The 20,323-nt window shown below is 37.6% G+C and overlaps 1 protein-coding gene across 1 annotated transcript in view; it reads right to left on the bottom strand.

The window, feature by feature from the left end:
* LOC134507471 (dual 3',5'-cyclic-AMP and -GMP phosphodiesterase 11A) overlaps positions 1-20,323 on the bottom strand; it is a 104,046-nt gene that overhangs the window by 5,898 nt on the left and 77,825 nt on the right. Inside the window, exons 14-17 of the mRNA XM_063318131.1 lie at positions 18,501-18,578; positions 15,919-15,986; positions 12,656-12,726; positions 11,661-11,744 (exon numbers count right to left, since the gene is read on the bottom strand). Of these exons, the coding sequence (XP_063174201.1) occupies positions 11,661-11,744; positions 12,656-12,726; positions 15,919-15,986; positions 18,501-18,578 (301 nt within the window). The remainder of the gene's footprint in view (positions 1-11,660; positions 11,745-12,655; positions 12,727-15,918; positions 15,987-18,500; positions 18,579-20,323) is intronic.

Here is a 20,323-nt window from a genome sequence, read left to right as displayed (position 1 = left end):
CTTTCACACATTCTGAATTGCTTAGCAGAGCTTTAACTGAAGGCTTTCCAAAACCAGGGTCAATTCTCTTTGGAAGTCACTAAAGGTGCTTCAGGAGGAAACTCTGGTGGAAGCAGGGAACCATGGAATATGCAACTAATTTATTTACTCATTAAATATACATCTTGCTTTTCCACTACAAACCATGCTCAAGGTAACTAACAGCAACATATAAAGCACAAAATGATCATCATCTAAAAGCAAATGTTGGTTTTTTAAATTAAAATAGATGTTTTATTTTATTAAAATAAAAAATAAACAGCACTTATTACTTTAAACCTATTTCAGTAAACTGATAAAACTCAAGTAACAAAAGCCTATTTAAATAAAAATGCTTTTGAAATGTGGCAGTAAAAATCAAAGACAGAAGGAGTTGTGTATCATTAGAGCAACTACTTATTTTTTTAAAATGATTTTTACTGATGGAGGGGTATGAAAGAACTCTCAAGGACTTTGAAATCTAGGCAGGCTAATAGAGGAGAATCTGCTTTTTATTGATTCCCAAATCACGCAGCACTTTGCAAATTATAGCCAGCAGTTTGTATGGTGCCCAGAAATAAACAGATTTTCAAAAAAGCTGTTATAATGGGGAACTTGCATGCTCCAATAATAACTCCAGTCGGTAACCTGCTGCAGCATTCTGGATAAATTTACATTTAAGGTTTTTCACTAGCATAGCTAGGCAGAAGCATACTTGGCCACTGTATATCCTGCTATTGATTCTTGTGAGTCACTCTTTTGACTAAAGGATAGGGCAAAAATGATTTAAATAGAATTCACAAAAAATCTTGTACATTGAAAGGAACAATTATTTCAGCTATATGGTTTGCATTCTTTGCATTAACCTCAAAAGAGTTTTAGCAGAAATAGTGTAAGCTGCAGGACTTGAATTTTCATCTGCTCTGCAAGTTTCCCTGATTCTCATTCCCTGATTCTCATAGTCAAAGAGAGTGCAGACTATGAGATGCTCCACCCATTTCCTTGTGACATTTGTTCAACGCAGCAATCAATATTTGCAGCCTGGCTGTTAAATAGATCTTTAAAAATCTCTTCAGTCCTTATCAGTCTCTCATCCTGAGTTCTTTAGATTTATCCTCAGCTGGGAATTTGCCAGCCAGACGCAAGGTGATTCTGGCTTGCTCAACACTTATAGGAAGCATGCTATCCATCATCATTTCTAGCCCTTTTCTGATGCAATGCTCTTTGCTCTTTGTCTTTCTTGAAATCCGAGTAGCTGTTAAATTATCCATTAATCTTCTCTTTCAGATTTGCAGTGAATTTTTCCCTTCTTTGTTTTACCTATGGGTTTTATGGCCATCTTTCCAAACACATTTTCCAGCTTCTCAGACCATTTCCTTAAATTCTAATTTGGCTCTGCCTTAATCTCTGGGAGATTACACTATTCAGCTAATTCTGTTTGGAAAGCATGTCACTGATCCAGGAGCTTACAGTTTTTCCTTTAAGACTGTGAAAAACTACCTCCTTTTCACCCCATCCATTTCTTTTCTGAAGTGTTATACACACTTTCAAGTCGTTCATTTAAACTCCTATGTGATAATTTCTTCATCATTTATCAGTTTGAAGTCTGAGTCAAATATTATCAGTAAGGAAATCTGTGATGAGATTGAAGGGTTTGGGGATATGAATTGTTCCTTGGCTTCCCTCTCCCCCTTCCCTAAATACATGTTTAGTTCACTGATGACTGCTCAAGTCTGCAAATACAAAAATTGGCTTTCTGCTGCTAACTCTGGCTTTCTTCCTGTGCTATACCCAATGACTTTTAACACAGGAGCAGAAAATAGGGAATACATTTTAGAATATTTCCCTATCTTGCATTGCTGAATTCCAGCTTGGGTTGTCTAGGGAATTTTCCCTACCTTCAGCACTGGGACAGTAAGAAAGTGTTCCTAGATTCCCTACACGGTCAGCTGTCTGTTTTTATCTTGCCATGCTTTACTGCCTGAAGAGGAACCCTAAACGATGAGGACACATTCCCAAATATTTCAACCACCTTCACAGATACTTCCTGAAGAATAATGGAAAGGAGGAAGGGATGTGACTTTACATCCTGTAAACAACTGAAGGCCTAGCTGGTGTCCTCTGATTACCACTAGTACTCTGATAGTAAAGAGAGCTGGTGTCATGTAGTGGTTAAAGTGTTAGACTAGGAGCGGAGGGACCCAGGTTATAGTCTACCCTCAGCCATGGAAGCTCACTGGGGGACTTATTTATTTACTGTATATTTATTTATTTACTATCCCACCTTTATTATTTTTATAAACAACTCAAGGCGGGGAACATACCAAATACTGCTTCCTCCTCCTATTTTCCCTACAGCAACCACCCTGTGAGGTGGGTTGGGCTGAGAGGGAGCAACTGGCCCAAGGTCACCCAACCGGCTTTCATGCCTAAGGCAGGACTAGAGCTCTCTGTCTCTGGGTTTCTAGCCCATTGCCTTATCCACTAGACCAAACTGACTCTGGGCCTATTGCTCTCTCTCAGTCCAACCTAAGTCACAGGGGTGCTGATGTGGGGACAATCAGGAACTCTTACCTAAGCAAAAGGGGCTGAAACATTTTTAAAGTCCAGAACAGGATAACATTTGAAAGCAGCTCAGGTAGACACCTCCCTGATTCACTGAAGTATAAGGAGAAGGACTACATAGGGAACACTTAGCTCAATTAATCTGGAATGCAAATAAACCAACAGAAATCCTTATCTCTGTTTTGAACAATAGAATTGTTGAAAGAGTCTATAAAAATAATCCTGGATATAAAACATATGGTAGTATTCCTTTCTTTAGAAATACTAACGTTTCTAGAATAAACATTTCTCCAGTCAAACTGGACATAGTTGCCATTGGTAACGATAATACTTGTAACTTTTATTGTGTATATACACTCTGCAAAAGTACAAATGATGGTTGCTTTTCATGGTAGCTCTACATAAATACATACAACAAAGTAGGTGTGTGATTCTCATATCCTATCTGCATGTTTAAAATGTCTGATGAATAAGCATAGGCACTTTAGAATTGACTTATATACCAATACTAAAGCGTGAATATATGATTGGTTGACTCCTGGTACCCAATCATAACTTATGCAGGAGGGATGGGCGGACCAGTGTCCTCTCAAGGCCAGCAACTGTATCCCTCAAATACCACACCGAATGCTTCTGGTCCTGGAGACTGCAGTAGTACAGTCAAAACAAACTCATGCCTGTATGTGGCTTGTTCAGCGCAGAGCGAACAATGCACTAGCCCAGTCCATTCCAAGCTCTTCAGGAACAGCAGAGGTGCAGTTGGAGGGAGCTAGTAGGATGGACAGCTGGGAGTCCAGACACAATGGATATGTTTTATGGGGCAAACGAGTCTATCCTATACTCATTCAGCTGAAATCAGCTACACTGGATTTGAGACGAACAGGTGGTAAAGGGGGCATTTCTCCCAGCCAGTCAGGTAGGATCATCCCCTGGAAATAGCCCCTTCCAACTCATGCACACAGCCAGTCTCTGAATGAGGGGCAGTCAGTATTTTTTCTAGCTGTGAGTTGCATTTTTAAAAAAAGACCATTAAAGGCCGAAGAAGGCATAGAGGAGAAACCATGATATCAACAGAAGTTTCAAAGCACAATTTTTGAGCCATTTTTTTAATATTTGGGAATTGGGATGGGTTTAAAGTACCTGTTTTTCTTCTCGTTTCACAAAATAAAAAGTGGAAACCAGGCTGTTCTAATTGAGAATTTTGTTTCTAATTGAGAATTCTAATTTATGTATTTTGGGGTGAGCCCTTTGCAGATTGAGATCACATACAGGTAGTCCTCGTTTAGTGATTGCCTCAGACAGCAACTGTTTGCAGTTACGACAGTGAGAAAAAAATAACTTTGCAACCAATATTTATTTATTTATTTATCATATTTTTATCACTGCCCATCTCCCCCACACAGGGACCCTGGGTGGTTCACAATGTGCGTGTTTAAGACTTTCACAGTGTCTCTCTCCCAGTCATGTATTTGCCATTACAGTCAGTTAGTATGGTATCACATTGTCCTGTGCCTGACCTGTTTGTTTCTTTTTCACCTCTTGCAGCATGGAGAGATTGCTTAAACAAGCTAACTCTTCTTGAGCTGCTTTTTTCCGCAGCACAGCGCTTCCCTAACAATTGCAAACCACAAGTTAACAAGCTCAGTTCTCTGACCTTAATTAGTTGATTAGAACCCTCCAGCCCCCTGGCACTGCTGCCTCACACTGACAAGACCCTAATCGGTTTCCCACTAAAGGCTTTCCTTTGCCTCCTAAGCAGCTTGTGGCTTGTAGCTGCGAGCGTGCTAGGCAAACAGCCAGCACCAGCGCATTCCTTTCAAGGTGTGTTCCCCATTGTGTGCCTGCTTACTCTCTTGTAATCCTTTCTCCTCCAATGAATGTAAATACAAACATTTATTTCCTTCCTGCTAATTATCCCAGTGCCAGGGTAAACATTCCAAAAAACAGGGGAGCAGGAAAAAAGGGCTATAAGATTTGTCCTTTTACTTGGCTTCCTTATGAGCCGAGTTCTGGAAACCTTCCCTGCCATTTGGGCTCACCCAGCTGTTTGGGGTCGTATCCTTCTGATGCTGTAAAGCAAAGGAAAGCTGGAGTAAAGGACCAAGTCTCTGGAACCAATTGTGGTCACTAAATGAGAACTCCCTGTATAGCTCTATTCTAGGATGTGATGAGCAGAACAGACCACATTTTTGGAGTAGCAGCATTTTGTTTTCCTGAAGAGCACAACTTGCATGGAAAGCAAGAGAAAATGTGCATATTTTGCACATTCTTTTGCTTATATCATCAAGTGAGAACATTTCATCTCTGAGTTTTTTGTAATTCAGATAACAAGACAACACCATAAGGACATCCTATTATTGGTTCATCATCATTCTTCTAGAGAGAAATACTTTACATTTTGTTTTTATTTTGTTTCTGTTATTTGAGGGTAGCAAGGCTATTTTCTTCTCATCTTCTAACCGTGATTAGGATTTTTTTAAAAAATATCTTTTAGAATTAGCTTCCAGTGTAAGTCCTATAGTATCTTTCAGTGGGAGAAAATGGAGTATTTGCTACGTACGTTCTTAATGGGACAATACAGAGCATTTTTCATGTTCTGCCTATGGTGACCTTTGTCAACCCACCCATGGTGATCCCTTGACTCCTTCTATTGTGACCTTGCCTGTTTCCCACCAGCAGGAGGCACCACTCATATCACCACTTCCTGCAAGACATCTGTTTAAAATCTTCAGAAGGCAGTTGATATATTACAGCATAGGATCTGGCAACACAGGGTCCACAGACACTCCACCCATTACATTTATTTAAAAAAAAGTCATACCTTGAGAAAACTTATGATCCCACATCTTTTTGGAAAAGATGTTCCTGGAACATCACTCAAAATTGCATTAAGGAAATAACTGCTTCCCCCTCACATCTTACTTTTGCCTTCTTGGCTCACAACAGTATAGTTCCCATCTCAAACCTTTGCTTTTCATGGAGAATAGCTGGAGCAAATTAGAAAACTTATTTAACCACGGGGTCCTATGTTATCTGTTGTTTCATGATGGATTTGGATGACATCAAAATGTGCTAACTTTTTGGCCAAGAAAATGAATTATTGTGATCAATGCTATTCGATAAAGTCAATTACTGGGGACCTCTATTTAACAGTATGAGATTCTGAGGAAATGTAAAATGGGAAATACATCCTGTCCATGGGTGATTAGGAGGAAAGAGAGCCAGTTCCTTTAACTTTTGTAATCAGCATTCACAGACATTTTAGAAGTTTCTTTGAGGTGCTGTGAAAGGAGCATCCCATCTGGGATTCCAAAAAGGGTACACCACTTTCAGGATCAAACTGCTGGGGACTGATCTACCAAGACAAAACCATTCCTTACATTTCAAGCTGCTGCTGTCAGCTGTCACTGGCAAACTGCTTGTTTTCTCATACAGGCAGGAGCACAATGCTTGGCCTCTGACCTGGGTATTATTCCATGTCATGAGATTGCTATCAGCACATAACAATGCAGTGAGCTTTTCTTTAAATGGAATCCTTCAGTTCTTACCTCAATGTTTCAATTCTTAACCTTCAAATCTGTTGTGGCCTTAGTTGACAAAAAGAGAAAAGCTACAAAGAGGTCCTTGATTAGAAACTCAAACACATTGGCTTAAGTTGTGTTCTTTCAGATGAACTGGCAGAAAGTGGTGGCAGTGACTGGCAGGATTTACTTAAATTCCTCCCCCAGTCCCATACTCATTACTTTTCCCCTGCAATGCCCTCCCCAATTTCTATCTTATCCTGGGGTTTAACACATTTACTTCACCTGTGGGATTATATGGTTAAGGAAGGAATTTATGGGAGATGGCAGAAAAATTCTACTCCCTAAAAATTGGTTGCAAATTGTGGCCTCTGTGGGCTATTTTGTACCTGTTTCACAAGGATCCACATTCTCAAATTTGGGCTGATCTCGGAACAATTGCTTTGGGTCATATATTAAGACACCAATTTTTGGCTTCTTTCTATGCCAGCCTTTCTCAACCTTTTCACCCTGGAGGAACTTGAAATATTTTTCAGGCCTTGGGGAACCCCTGTACATTCAGGCTTAAATATAGGCCAGAAGTTACAAATTTATCAAATTTGTTTCACGTGTAGGCCTGTGTATATGCATTGTGTTCTTAAACTAAAAATAAAGAATGAAACTTACCTCTTTAATGTGAAGTTGCCTGAATTTGAAATAATTTTTTAAATAATTTGTGATCTCCCAGGGAACCCCTAGTGACCTCTTGTGGAACCCTAGGGTTCCATGGAACCCTGGTTGAGAAACCCTGATCTATGCAGTTGGTTTTATGTTCTAGAAGCCAAATACACAAAATTAGCTTTTATATATCCCTAAGCATCCCAGTGGCAGAACCTTACTTGGAAACAACCTGCTTAATATTTGAGTGGGTGACATGAGGAAATCTTAGTTCTATAGGCTCGACTGGGAAATTGAAAAAAATAAATAAATCCAGAACCAGGCAACATCAAACCACATCCGTTCTGTTGCCAAAAAGTCAACAGCACAGCTATGGCCACACAGTCACTATTTCACCTTGATGGACTTTTTTCTTTTTTATACATTGGAGCACAAAAACTTTATTCAGAGACTGTAGGGAATGGTGGGGAAAGTGGTACAATAAAGTTAAGGATAATGTAGATTTTAAAAATCACTACGTTAGACATGCCATATTGATAATATGGAATAGATACAAATGCAGGTTGTGTCCAAAAACACCTTTGCGGCTCTCAGCACAAGAAGCATTTTATAGATGGGAAATAATAGGCAAACACAAATGGCTAACTTATTGTGAGATACTAGAATTCTCTCAAGGGGAATACAAAATAAAACAAGAGAACTGATGGCAGAGGAACATAGTTGTCAGTGTTTTCCTATTTACAGTTATTGGAAAGATTCAAAGTACACAAAAAAGCATTTATGGTATTGAATATTCTAAGACTGACTTTGAAATAGAATTGTATATAAATGATGAACATGTGATTGCTAAAATGTATAAACTTTTATTGAAATTTGAAACAGAAGAAAAACAAGTGAAAGAATGTATGATAAAGAATAGAAACTTTTAGCAAATGGATAAAGGCCAGCTAAGAATGGGAGATTACTAACCTATTTCATATGAATATAAGTTAACATGGGGGAGTTTTATCAAATTAATATTTAGTGATTTCTGATACTCCTCTGTAATTTTATTCTCTCTGTGAAATTTACTCAATGTCTAGACTTTGTTTTATACTTATAAAATCTGCTTCATTAATTATTGCTCAGGTCAGATTCCTGTTCCAGGAACATACACATGGACACAGGCAATGCTTCAGGCTAGTGCTGCCTTATCTCACAGTACACAGTTATAGCACTTCACAAAAATTTGTTGTGACTATGGGTGGGGAGGGGTGAGGAAATGCTGTCACACTCATCACGATGTCCTCTAACAAATGATGTGGTGTACATCATTTGCATCATGAGGTCACAATGGTTATCATTATGGCTTCTACTGGATGCCCATGGTTGTGATTTTAATATATGAATGTGGTCCATGTACATGTCTTTAAAATGGCAACAGTGCATTGGTATTCAGGGGGCAGGACTACACAATCCTCATCCTTTGTCCGGCCCTTGACCTGAACTCTATATTTGGAGGAAAGCATCCAATGCTGCTGCATTTGAAGTCGGATGGGTGGTATTTAGAAGGATAATTTGGCAAGTAGAAAACCATATACAGTAACCCTCCCTCCTTCTCATGCTGTTTGGGCATTCCTCTAGCAGCTCTTTACATTAAATCATTCATTTTAATTGCACTCCAAACATTAGCTTTATGTCTAGTTTGGCTGGCAGATTTATCCTGAAAAACACAATCTACAAAAAGCTACATTATATTTATATACATTAAAAAGATGCATAACTTACAACATGTGTATGCAAATTTGAGGACTTGGCAATTGCAGTTCATATTCTGTATCTTCCTAAAGACCGGAAAATGGCAAAATTTTAATGGCACACTGCTGGGGCAGTTTTTACAACTTTGGGGGGTTGGTGTTTAAGAGTGGAGATGGAAGCAGTTTCTCCCTAGCTCCTATTACTTTCCTTCATTATGTAAAATAAAATAAAATGAAACAAAAACAGCACTGACAAAATTTGGCTATTTCCCCAAATACTTTGTGCTGTGATCTTGGGATGCTAAGGGATACTTCTGCAGGTGGGCTGCTTACTCCTCATCTAAAATATAGGTTTTCTAATTGAAATTCATAATGTTATAAGTATAAAAATATTATCTGTGCCATCTACATTGGCATTATAGGATCAAATGTCCCTGGAGGGTTGAAGAGAGGTGTACCCAGAACTGCTGGTTTTGCTGCCACCTTATATCTTATAAGGTGGTCCAGCCTAACAGTGTAGGTGAGTTACATAAACAGATAAACATTCTAGCCCATAAAGAAGAAGAAGTGGCAGGAAGTAGAGCATCACAGGGAAGGGGAATGCGTCTGAGCTGCATGGTCTCTAGACTATCAGCAGTCATGTCCGTATGCAGCCCTTTCTTTGCAACTGCATGGGGAAGGGGAGAGCAAGAAAAAGGAAAAAGCTAAATTCTGCATAAGCACTAAATGCCCTGCTGCTATTATCATTAATGTTCTATGTTGTGTGTTCTAGACAATTGATTACCATTGAAAAATAAATTGGTATGGAGGGAGAGACCCAGAGCCTGAGGTATCTGTAGAGCGTGAAGCTCCAACTTGGGTTTCTTAACCATGTGTAAATGGGATTTACAGTGTCTCCATGCATCATTGGTACAGTGGCTGTACTGGAAATTAAAACTCAGTTTTATATTCTGGGGAGCATCTCTCTCAGTGTGTGACTGTGACATCAAGTTTTCTGTTTACCCCTTAGGCTGGTATGGCATTAGACAATGCCGTAATAATAAAAAGGGGGATAATAGCTATACAGCAGGAACAGAGGGGGAAAAGACATTTAGATGCATCTCTGTTTGCTAGTAAAATTCTGCTTGTATAAAGTTGAATCCTTAACTGTTATATCCAACCTTCTCATCCAGAGAGAATGTTCTGAACATTCTTTGTTTCCATGGAAAATTTTCTTGTCTATCCTGATCTAAAAATGCTAGTTGAAATAACGTAAAACTTCTGGCTGAAGAAGCACTCTTCGTCTTATTTCATCACATTCTAACTTCTCCCACCTCTTAATTTCTTTTTATCAACACTGTAATAATGGTATTAAATAATAACAAATGTTTATTATGACATATTTAATGGATTACAGTTACTTGACTTGAAACAATACATTGTAAAATTTGCTAGATGATTATTACAGAGTTAATGGGTAGAACAGTCCCTCAATCTGCTGAAAATCTAAATTCTATAAATAATTACTATGTTTTGTCTTAACGGCTTGAGGAAATCTCTTTTCCAACATCTGGGAAAATATCTGAGATGAGATAGACTGCGCCCAAATGAGGCCAGACAGTTGTAATGTCCTCACTTATAAAATCGTCTCTCCTTCTTGGTATCCATCTTGATCCTATCAATAGAATTTTATCAAAAACATGTTTTTAATTATTTCCCAGACTTTTTGCCTGTGATACATTTTTATTTTTGTTGTGCGTAGTCTTAGGTTTTGTTGATTATCCTCTATAAAGCCCTACATGGCATAGGACCTAGCTATCTGAGGGATTATCTGGTCCCATAGGGTCTGTCCCTCCTGAACAATCAGACAGAATTGTCTTGCTTCGAGTCCCACTAAGCAAAGTAATCTAGCAAGAGCCAAGAAGCAGACCTTCTCCGTTTCAGCTCCTGCTTTCTGAAGCAGCATCTTCCCCAGAAACTTGGTCAGCCCATATCCTACCTGCCCTCAAGAGAGCTCTAAAACATGGCTCTTCCATCAGTCCTTGGGTTAGGATGACTGGCGAGCCCCCTAGGCTGGGGGTGATATGGTAGATTGTTTTCTTCATTATTCCTTCAGGGTGCCTATACTTTTAATATCATGTTTTTAATTTTGTGAAGCTGCTCAGAGTCATTTTTGGAGCTGGGTGGCTTAGAAATGGGATGGATGAACACACACAAGCAAATCAGTCCAGCTTCTTTCCTCTAACCTTGAGTAATATGTGGTCCATTTGGAACCATTCTAAGTGCAGCTGAAGGATTATATGAACCCTGAATTCAGTAAAAAACTATTGCAAAATTCCTTTGAAAAATCAGTACGAATGAAATAAAAATCTATAAACTCAATTTTAAAAATTACTAGCATCCATATTAACCAATATTGGTATATTTTAATATGGACAATTAATTCAAAATGCAAGTCAGTTCGAAACCTGACTTAAAAAGCACTACAGGAAAGACTGCTGCATAAAACACTGGCACAGAAGAGTAAGGACTAAGCAAGAAGTCCTCTATCATAATCTTGGCCAAAAATATGCAAGTGTCTCCTTCTGCAGGTAAACAGTTTTCTGCGGCGTGCTAAGTGTTTGTCTGACTAGCACATGCTCACCAGATTTTAGAAGTAACTCTAAAATTGAGCACCTGTTTAAAAATGAAAATACAGTGCACTGTTTGTGTTGTATTGGTAGTTTTGTTTTTAAACCCCCCCCCCCCGTTAATAATCATGATAATAATTATCTTCATCACAGATAAACAAGGGAAGGAAATACAAAATGCTGCTACAGTTCTTGCAACTTTTGAACCAAAACCAATAGATTAAAAGCATGAACATAAAGACTAATGAAACCCAGTGAAGGACAGAGGAAGACAATTGCTTCATATCTGATTTGTTTTCTTTATTGACAGACTGCACTGATTTTGTTCTAATATATATTTACCCATTTCATTGCATAGATTTCTCCATTACAAGTACCTTTGCTGCTTTATCAAGTGTAGTTTATGCCTCCAGAGAGGAGAATGAAATGTGTAGGATGCCTGAGATGGAAAAAGCTGCAAAGTTGTTACATTATATCTCTTCCTTCCTCCTTTTGCTGAGAGGCAAAACCCCCGCATCTTCTTTTAACTCTGCACCAGCAATATGCACAATTACCTGATAGAGAGGCACGCAGATACTATCAATCCATTCCAGCTGTAATCGAGGCAGTTCATCTTTCCTGTTCCGATCAAATATAGCCTGAATGGAGAAGAGGAATGTGTCATGCTTTATTACTCTAGAGTATTTTACAGAAGCTGCTTCATCCAACACTTTGGATCTAGGATCAAATTGTTATAAACAGAACACTTTGAAAACCATAATCAATCTTTACACACATTTTCCTGTCTTTTGTCTAGAATGAAAAATAAACCATTTATTATTCTCTGGCCCTGTTTAGGGAATGTATAAGTTTCATTTATTTGACTGTTATACCATGTAATTCCTTAGTGTCAAACAAATGCAATCCATTGTTGGCATTTATGTTGCATAGGAAAGTGGGAGAAAATAAATATATGCAGTGTTACTTTTGCTATTCATTTTGGAGAAGTGCAGCGCAATCCTTCCTGCTTCCACTCAGAAGTAGCTGCCATTGTGTTCAATCTGACATACTCCTGGGAAGTATGGTTATCAGTTCTGGGCTACAAAAATCCAGAGAACCACTAGATGGCAGCAATAGCTTACTGTTCTCTATATTGTTCTGCTGCCATCTGATGGTCCTATGAATTTTTGCAGACCAGATCTGATAACCATACTTCCCAGGAGTATGTCAGATTGAACACAATGGCAGTTACTTCTGAGTGGAAGCAGGAAGGATTGTGGTGGGTAGCCCTACCCAGCATGATTCAAAGTATCTTTTAGGAATAGAATCCAAAGCTTTGCACAGCTCTATTTTATAAACACAGTGATAGTGAGAAAGAATATAGTTACAATACCAATTATATAATATTGTACTGCCCAGAGTCGTTCTCTGAATGAGATGGGCAGTGACTAAATTTGATATATAAATATAAATACAAATAAATAAATAAATCACATCACATCACAGTACACTATCTTCCAGTGTTTGCTCACTCTACAGCAACAGATAATTCCCAAAATGGTTAACTTACAGAAGGTGTGAGTTTCAACTCAGATCTCTCCCTGTCCCCTTGTTCAAAGAACTCACTTGTTACCAGTTCAGCTACCTAAAACACATACCAAAAGATCAAATTAGGGTTTATATTGTTAGTTGCATTTCCAGACTGAAGCCCTGATTAAGTAAAAAGCTTAAGCATAAATCTGATTTTAACTGTTTGATGCCCTTGGTGAATACATAGGCGCAATACATGCTTGTCATGCTATGCCTTTCTGGGGTATGCAATGTTATGCAAAGAGCAGAAAAGGAGTTAGGAATAATAAACCAAGGAAATTAAACACATGTTAGGAAAACAGGAAAGACAATATAGCAGTATAGACAACACACCAATACCTTCGCTGTATCTCCCCATACTTTTTTAACCCTTGCAGACCCTCCTTGCTTCAAACATGTTTACACATTGCTTCATATGCTCCCTTTTCTTCTTTAAACTTCTCACCTGTCTCTTTTTCAGGTTCTCATCAGGTCCATCCAACCAGGACTTTCTTGATCATCCCCTTCCTCTTGACACATTCACCCTTCCTTCATATACTTGTTTTCTAATTTGATCTACATTCAGTCTCTCAATATGATCAAACCACTTCAATATATTTATTTTGTATTTGTTACTCACTTTTGTATTCAGTCCATATTAATTCAGCCCCATTCCTTCTTGACCCCATCTCTTTAACTTTTACCATAGCCTCTTCTAAAGTAGACCATTCCTATTCCATTGAATTTAGTTTTATATTTCTCCTGACATACCATACTCTCATTTCTGCATGATGAAGAATGCAGCTATTTTCAGCATTCACTCCATTTTCCCTGCCTTGGACTAGGTCTTTGATACATTAATTTTCAAATCCATCCTCCTTGTTGCATTATACAACTATCTGACATTCACTGCAAATCATTTGGATTCTCAGTCAACACTGCAAACACACATTCACATTTCCAACCAACACACCTCTATCATCAGTACAAGCAATTGTAACACATTTATTCACAAATGCATAAACAACCAAGGGGTGATCACACATCCATTTCTTCCTCCTCAATGTTGAATAATTTACTAAGCATTCCATTTATTCTCGTGCATGTATTACTGCCATTCAGCAATTGCAACTCTGTATTTGCACAAAATATTCCATAATTCATACATATTCAGTTTAGCATATGCTTTCTCTAAATCAATAAATTACTGTATATTTGCATTCTCACATTCATACATTTCTCAATGGGCTGTTGAAGAGCAAAAATCTGGTTTGCACATTCCTGTCTAGTATAAAACCACACTGCACTTCTCACATTTTGGTCATTGTCACCTCTCATACAGTTTCAACTGAATTCTCCTAAAAATATTTCCAGGTATAATTAACAAACTAATACACAGCCTTAGCATTTTTTTAACAGTGTCACACCATTTATGACTTCTCTCCCATCTTTTTTGTACTGACATTTATACATATATCACAACAATTTTCTAAAATATTTTTCCAGTATTAGTTCATTTTTTATTTTTTATTTTATTCACTCTCTAGAAGCTCCTTGTTTAGCCTTTTTACTCCCTTCCAAAATGAATTTTATTTCCAACAACATTATTTTTCATTTTCTCTGCATCTTTAATCTTAAATGTTCCTTGCAACTTTTTTCTGTGGCACATAATTTCTCTCATCCTCATTTGTGCAGCAATCTTTCTCATGCTTAGTTCATTCCAACCCCTTTCTTCTCTTCATTCCAATAGGCACTTTTTTTCATACTTCCCATTAGTGTAATTCTGCACATTTCTGCTATTCTCCATAATTTTTTTCACTCTGTTCTAAGAAGCTTCCACATTCTCCTTCCTCTACTCCACTTTCTACTCTTTCTGAGGGGAAAATTATTTGCCTTTAATACAGGACTTTCTCTTTCTGTAGTCACTCTACTTCCATTCTAATTTTTTTCATTTCCTTCTTTTTTTTTCCAAGGTCCATTTTCCCCCAAGATCCATTGTTGACATTACAAAGTAATGGTCTGTCTCATGTTCAAAGTTTGATATTGGCTCTGCCTAACATTGAAATGTAACCCTCAGGAACATTTTTACATTGGAATTTGACTCCTGAATTTTAAAAAATAGTAATAATCCCAGTCTTCACACACACAAGCTGAAAATGTTTTCCAGCCTGGAAGTTGGTTTCTGAGAGTCATGGTGGAGTGCATAACTTGTGGTGTAAGTGGTTGAGTGGGGCTGAAAATATGTGGCTTTTAAAATGATTTGGGGAGTTCACTAAAAAAGTTTAAAGTTGTAAATGGATATACTTTGCTTCAACATATCCATTTCCAGCTTCCTGTTTGCCAGAAAGAGCAAAGAGAAGCATAGCTGTTTTGTTGCCAAATTTAGGCCCTGCAATCTATGGCATTTTGGAAGTCATAAATGGCCTAGGGTAGGATGTAGGCCTCCACCCCGCATTTTAGGACAGTCTTGTTATTAAAACTTTTCAATGAGTATGTCATGTTACTTTAATGAGAAATGAAGAACCAGAAAAGTTACAATGCAATGTCTTGAAAAAAGATCATGACGTGGATTGGCAGCAATTAAATACTCCTTCACAGGAGTATCATTTATTTGATTATTATAATGTGATGATGATCATACACAAATAAATGAAATCTTTTTATACTAATCTCTGTGGGGAAAAAATGCTATTGCCAGGTTTAATAATCTTATAGTGGCCATTCTGGCTGTGAATGATGGGAATTCTGAATGAATGCATCCAGTTGGGCAAAGATGACCTAAACAATCCCTCAAATAATTTAAAGTAAAGTTTTGAATAAATTTTTTTTAAAAGATATTCCACAAAGATTTATGGTAAGCCTTTGCATTCAATATTTTGTTGTATGCTTCCCAGATGGACAGCTACATAAATATGATGTAATAAATAAAATAAATTTTGTGCTAGGATGGACATTAAAGCACTGACAATTAGATATGCCAAATTTCTTTTTAACCCACATTTTTAATAAAATAGAAATATTCACAATATTATGATTATAGAAGTAGAGTCTCTTGAAATACTCGTAATACTGTTCAACGTCATCAATTAAGCAAGAAGAAGAAAAAGATTGGGCAATAAACTACATTTAGCAGAAAATCTGGGATATTTTTGATTCAGCAATGGTATTGTAAACTGACTGCAGATTTGAGCCTTTCCATGTCAGGTTCCTGGGAAAATTGCTGCGACAGAACCTCCCCTTCCTTGTGCTTCTATTAATCATGACTTGCCTGTCTTGAAATCTCCCATGGTTTAGTTGCAGCTCCAAGGTCACAGGCTGTCATTAGCATTGATCTGAAAAACAGAAATGAACAATAAAAGTGGAACAAACCTTTGTTGGTTTTCTAAACAAATTCATCCTGAACACATGATTTGTTTTAAAGAGTCAAGAATTAGTACCTTCTTCACCAGTTCAAAGAATGGCACAGTTTGGAATAGTCACTGCTTTTAAGTCTTTAGAGAGAGGAAAGCTAATGCATTATAGATATAATCAGATAATGAATTTTCAATGCTAACTATTGAGTACTACAAAAGATACATGTTTCACTGCAAACTGACTACTGATTTTGCTGTTGTAGTTTGATTAATAAAGTCATAATATAGGGCACTAAGTAGTTGGAATGCCATGATGTGATAAAAGAAAATTATATAATAAATACAGATTGGGTTAATCTATTTGCCTACTTAGAACTGACTACTGTAGTAAGAGAATAATCATGAAAGGCATACCAGACACTGTTTAAGCAGTTTCTATCTTCTTCTGCAATAACGATTCAAGATGTACTGTAAGGACTACTCTGTCTTAGTGTAGTTTAATACCTGGCTACAAATATGTTTTATAAGTGTTGGGAGTAAGGAATTACTCAGATGGAGAAAGCATTTATGTATGGTACACAATGGATATTAAACTATAAGGAATCCCAGATGAACAGCAAGAATACTGAAGGGTAAAAAAAAGCAAATATATTATCCATGCTTTAAAATCAGGAATGGGTGAAATTATATGGGAAAATAGGAAATTACCTATACCTCATCTAAAACACAAAGACTGAATAATTTTTCACATGAATAGCTCCTTTCATGAGTATGCTGCATTCCACACAGATGAAAATACTTAGATGCTGATGTTTATACATTCCCAGTCTGAACACATTCACAGAGTTTCTTAAGGTGTAAAGAGGATTGCCAGAGCCAGCAGCTACAGTAGGAACCTTCTCCAACTTAGTGCCCTCAAGCTGTGTCAAAATACAGTACCCATCATTTGCAGCCTGCGTAGCTTTATGCATTATGGGAGTTAAAATTCAACACCTCTGGAGGGCACCACATCAAGGAAGGCTGATTTAGAGGAGCCCTTATGAAACATGTCACAAATCAAGAAAGCAGCTTTTGCTTCCTGAAGGCTGCTTTAGGAAGGGACAATTTTCTGCAATGTGTACCTTCTCCATACCAACGTATGGAAGATGGAATCAGGGGCATCTGGAAGGAGCATTAAAAAAATTAAAATAGTGCTTGCAAGGCTCTCATCTTCACTTTTTAGAAATTATTTAAAACAAAGGTGTATTTTCAAAAAAGACAAAATAAATAAATGGAAAAAGAATTACAGTAAATGCTCAAGGTAACATTAACTGTCATCTTCAGTTTTTTGATGCACCCCACATATGCTTTTGGATAGAATTAAGATGCAGGTTTGGAGACAACGGGAAAAAGTAACTGCCTGCACATGAGAAACAGATAGACGGTGAATTGACAGTTAAAATCATCTGCGGGTGCCTGGGTGCCTTACTGAGAATCTGATCTGAGCCAGCTGATGGATTTGCTTTTTGTAGGAGTTGTTATGCTGATCTTCTTCATCTATCTTCTAATATTATATCTGTAAATAAATTGAAATATTCCACCAGCACCTTAAAAATTTAGTGATTTCTCCTTCCAAATGAAACCAGACTTGGGTGAACAGGTGCTGTACCTGAAGCTTCTTACTATTCAAAGGAAGGGGAGCATGATGGAGATATGGGATATAAATTTAGGAAATAAACACAACAAGGTTGTTTCATTGCTTTCCTCCCATGAGACCAAACCTCAGCTGTTTCCAAAAAGGTTGCCAATTTTCTAACAATAGCTATGGCTTGTAGAAGCCACCTGGTGCCTCCTTCACACTACTAATTGTTTTAGGCTTTCCTGTACAAGTTTACTGTGGGTTTATATTTGATAATTGATATACTGTTGCTTCTTAAAATTTGTCCTGGACTCTACATACTGTACGTACACACATACAACAATACTGACCCCAGGAATTATGGCAAAAATTCAGAGGAGTTCCACACCTTGCTGATATCAGGACATTTGGACAGAAGACAAGACCTGATGATGGCCATCTTCATTGTAAATACTTATAGTGAAGGTAGTTAAGCTTGGAGAGGGTATTTTTAGCTCAAGTGTGGATAGACTCAAGAAGCAACGCTCTTTGACATTCTTAATAGAGACACACTAGAAGTATCCAAAACATTCAGAGCTTATAGCAGTTTCCATTTCAGAATGGATTTTTCTGACCTTTCTGGAAGTGTTTTGAGCTCAAATACTTCCAAAATGTTAAAACAACCCATTTTGAATTCAAAACAATTGCTTTTGGGCTCAGAATAAGATGTTTTGAATATGAAACATTTCAAATTCAAAATATTTTGCACTTCTGTTTGTTTTGCACACAAATTGGCTATGCACTTCTAAAACCACTGGGACGAATTTGGTCTCCTGTTCCTGCAAACTGCCTCAATTCCCATGCCACGTGAACTTTACCCAAGAGAAAGATCTCACCGGAATACCTCTCGTTGATATGTAACATTCCAATTGTAGTCTCCTTTGTTGACAAGTTCAAAAAATTCAGTCCTCTTCCTGTAACCAAACATAAGCAGGGAAAGATATATGTATTTATTTATTTACAATATTTGTATAGCTGCCCATGTTAAGCAGCATTACCCTGGGTGGCTCAAAAGCAATGATAAAACAGCAAAAAAAAAACAGTAAAAAGAAAACAAACCAACAAACCTCCCAGGGCCCCAAACGCAGCACAGCCAGAACAAACTTTAGGACTTCATCAGGATCCAGCCTCAATCATGGTGCTGATCATTGTCTCTAAAGTCCTCCATGGCATAAGGTCAGGCTATTTGTAGGGCTGCCTTTTTCCTATTGTTCCTGCCCACCCCACCAGATCTATTAGAGAGGGCATGCTCCAGGTCCCTTCTATTAAACAGTATCATTCTGTTGAACCCCCGAGTTGTGTCTTCTCAGTGGCAGCACCTGCCAAATATTTGGATGGCCCCAACCTTATTAACCTTTTGGAAGGCACTGAAGACCTGGCTGTTCCCCCAGGCATTTGAACCAGAGGGAGATATGCTCTGCTACTATTGATGGTTAATAGTTTATCCTTGAGTGCTGAGGGTGGTGGTTCATGTTTGGGGGCGGGGGTTGTTTGTTAATTTGATAAGCTGCCCAGTCACTTGTATGAGATGGGCAGCTATATAAATGATATAACAAACCAACAAATAAAATTTTAGTTTGGAAGAAGATATGCAACTTATCATGCAAATTCTCTATGCTGTTTGGTATAAACTCTGGAGCTGTCATGGAGATCCACAATATAATATAGAGGATTCACAGGGTACATATTGCAACACTACCTGATGAAGCTGACACGATTATAGTTTGGAGGTCTTGACAGGAAAGTTTTTGAATTAGAAACTAATTCAGAGTTCTCCAGAACTAAAAGGAGATGACATATGAAGGGGCATAAGCAATGTTTGTCAATGATTGGCATCCAATGGAAAGGTTTTACAGATTGTCAAAAGGCAATTTTATAGGTACAGTTCTGAAATCTTGCTATTTTGTTGAACTAGTTTCAACTTAGGCTACTTAAATGGCCTAGCAATTTTCTTGAGTTCCCTGATGCCACTCTCCTGTACTGTTCACAGTAATACTTCCAATTTTTACTCACCTGGTTAATTCATGAGTCATTATATACCAGTGTCATACATAATAGAGGCAAAAAACTTTCTAAAAGCAACACAATCTTTCTTCCCTCTTAATGGTGACTGAACTTACTGCCTATTTGACTAAAAAATTTTTAATCCGCTAATGAAGCCTCAGACTATTCACTTTCTTCTGTAAATTTTGCTTTATATGGATTATTGGAGCATTTTCACATAACTGGAAGTTTTGTTATACTATACAAAGTCACACTGGCAGAGAAGAAAATTCATTTCTCTTATGCAGATTCGTAGCATGATCGCCTAACCACCCCTCTGGGAATAAGTACTGCAGTGATGACAATTTTTACAATGCACACTAACAGGCCTGTATAAATCAATCTTATCCTTAACTGTTCAAATGCAAGTCTGTATTGTGTCAGCACTGAGCAAGGTGCCTTGTGGGTGGAGCCTTTTTATTATTATTAAAAATAAGAAGCTCACTATTTAGTATATATTTTGATTCCTGAAAAAGCAACATCGCATTTGAAAATTTTCTTCCCGCTTGTTTTGTTTGTTTTAAGCTATATATAAAAATGAATATGGAAGTCGGTCTTCACATGTGATCTTCCTACACATATATTTTACATATTAAAGGAAAGGCAGATTCCTAAG

The sequence above is a fragment of the Candoia aspera genome, chromosome 1 (assembly GCF_035149785.1).
Source record: "Candoia aspera isolate rCanAsp1 chromosome 1, rCanAsp1.hap2, whole genome shotgun sequence".
NCBI lineage: Eukaryota > Metazoa > Chordata > Lepidosauria > Squamata > Boidae > Candoia > Candoia aspera.
This window is presented reverse-complemented; position numbering and strand designations above follow the sequence as displayed.